Genomic DNA, 1,349 nt, shown 5'->3' with positions numbered 1-1,349 from the left:
TTCTAGGTTCCTTTCTAATAGAATAGAAGTAGCGTCGAGGCCAATATCCAATGGTTTTCTCCATGGATTTGCTTGCTTTACGTCTAGAAAGATGTACTGATATTTGAAAATAGATCTATATGCTTTCTAGAGATTTCAAATGAAGTTCTCTAATGGGATAATTTGTTCCAAACTGATTCTCTTCTAACTCATTTTAGGAGTGAACATTATTACTTATTAACTTCTTAGTAATCTGATCGGATCCAGGTTGACAAAGGCGTTCTCTTGAGTGAGGCTCTATTTCTGCATGATAAGTGGCTTGAAGAAAAGGGGGTCAAGCGAACTAACTTTGTTGTGGTTACGTGGTCAAATTGGGATTGTCGGGTGATGCTGGAATCTGAGTGTCGATTCAAAAGGATCCAAAAGCCACCATACTTCAACAGGTATTATTTGTTGCTCCGAGAAACAAAAACTAAAGTTAAAATATCATTAGCATCTTTTTCCTAAGGGGCTGTTTGGCCGTTGGATATCCTAGAAAAGTATTCATTCTTTTCTGCGAGGTTTGGATTGTTTTTGTCCTTTCTGGAGTCTGAAATTAGTGGATTATAAGAGCAGGACTTAATTTTTGGTAATCTGTTGAAGTCATACTTAAGTAGGAATTCATTTTCACCTGTTGAGATTGCTCTCTGTCTCTCTCTCTCTCTAACGTTTGTCAAGATCGTTAGAAAGTTGGAGTCACCCGTGTTCCTTTTGTTGACTGAAAATTCTAGTCTTTTTGCTCAGCTTATATGGATATTCAAACGCCTCAAGGAAAGTCAGTTAAAGTGTGGTAATATCATATATATATATATTTTTTTTTTCTTCAGGAACTTCTTTTTGGAGTCAAACTAGTCAAAAGAAATTTACTTTTGTTCTTGTCAAATATTATCGTCTTTGCAAAACAAGAACAGTGACAAAGCAGTACCGAAGTTTACAATTCTAAAAGTAGGACTAATGCGTCTCTGCTGTTTATGAGTTTGAAAATTTTTCTTTAGTATTTATTATTTGTGTTTTGTATCTCTATGCTTCAACCCGTCGAATGGAACTAATATGTTCGGCTTTCTTCCATCTACAGATGGATCAATCTGAAGATCCCATTCCATGAGGTATTTGGAGGGGTGAAGTGCAACCTGAAAGAAGCTGTTCAGCTGGCTGGCCTCACTTGGGAAGGCCGTGCTCACTGCGGCCTTGACGATGCTAAGAACACTGCTCGCCTGCTTACCTACCTAATGCACCGTGGATTCCAGTTTACCATAACTAACTCACTGACGTGGCAGCCCACGGATCATCCGTTAACACTGCAAAAGTTCCCGGAGTACCAATCGTGCTTC

At 38.5% G+C, this 1,349-nt stretch overlaps 1 protein-coding gene across 1 annotated transcript; it reads left to right on the top strand.

The window, feature by feature from the left end:
- Positions 1 to 246: 246 nt before the first annotated feature.
- LOC112093083 (ERI1 exoribonuclease 2-like) lies at positions 247 to 1,342 on the top strand (the record flags this gene model as incomplete). The annotated part of the gene is made up of 2 exons (XM_024170827.1): positions 247 to 422; positions 1,094 to 1,342. Coding segments are annotated over 2 exons (425 nt in total), but the record flags the coding sequence as incomplete, so codon positions are not given.
- Positions 1,343 to 1,349: the final 7 nt, after the last annotated feature.

The sequence above is a fragment of the Morus notabilis genome, unplaced genomic scaffold, assembly GCF_000414095.1.
Source record: "Morus notabilis unplaced genomic scaffold, ASM41409v2 Scaffold9478, whole genome shotgun sequence".
Classification (NCBI taxonomy): Eukaryota; Viridiplantae; Streptophyta; class Magnoliopsida; order Rosales; family Moraceae; genus Morus; species Morus notabilis.
The sequence above is the reverse complement of the archived record's forward strand: the minus strand, read 5'-3'. Positions and strand labels throughout refer to the sequence as shown.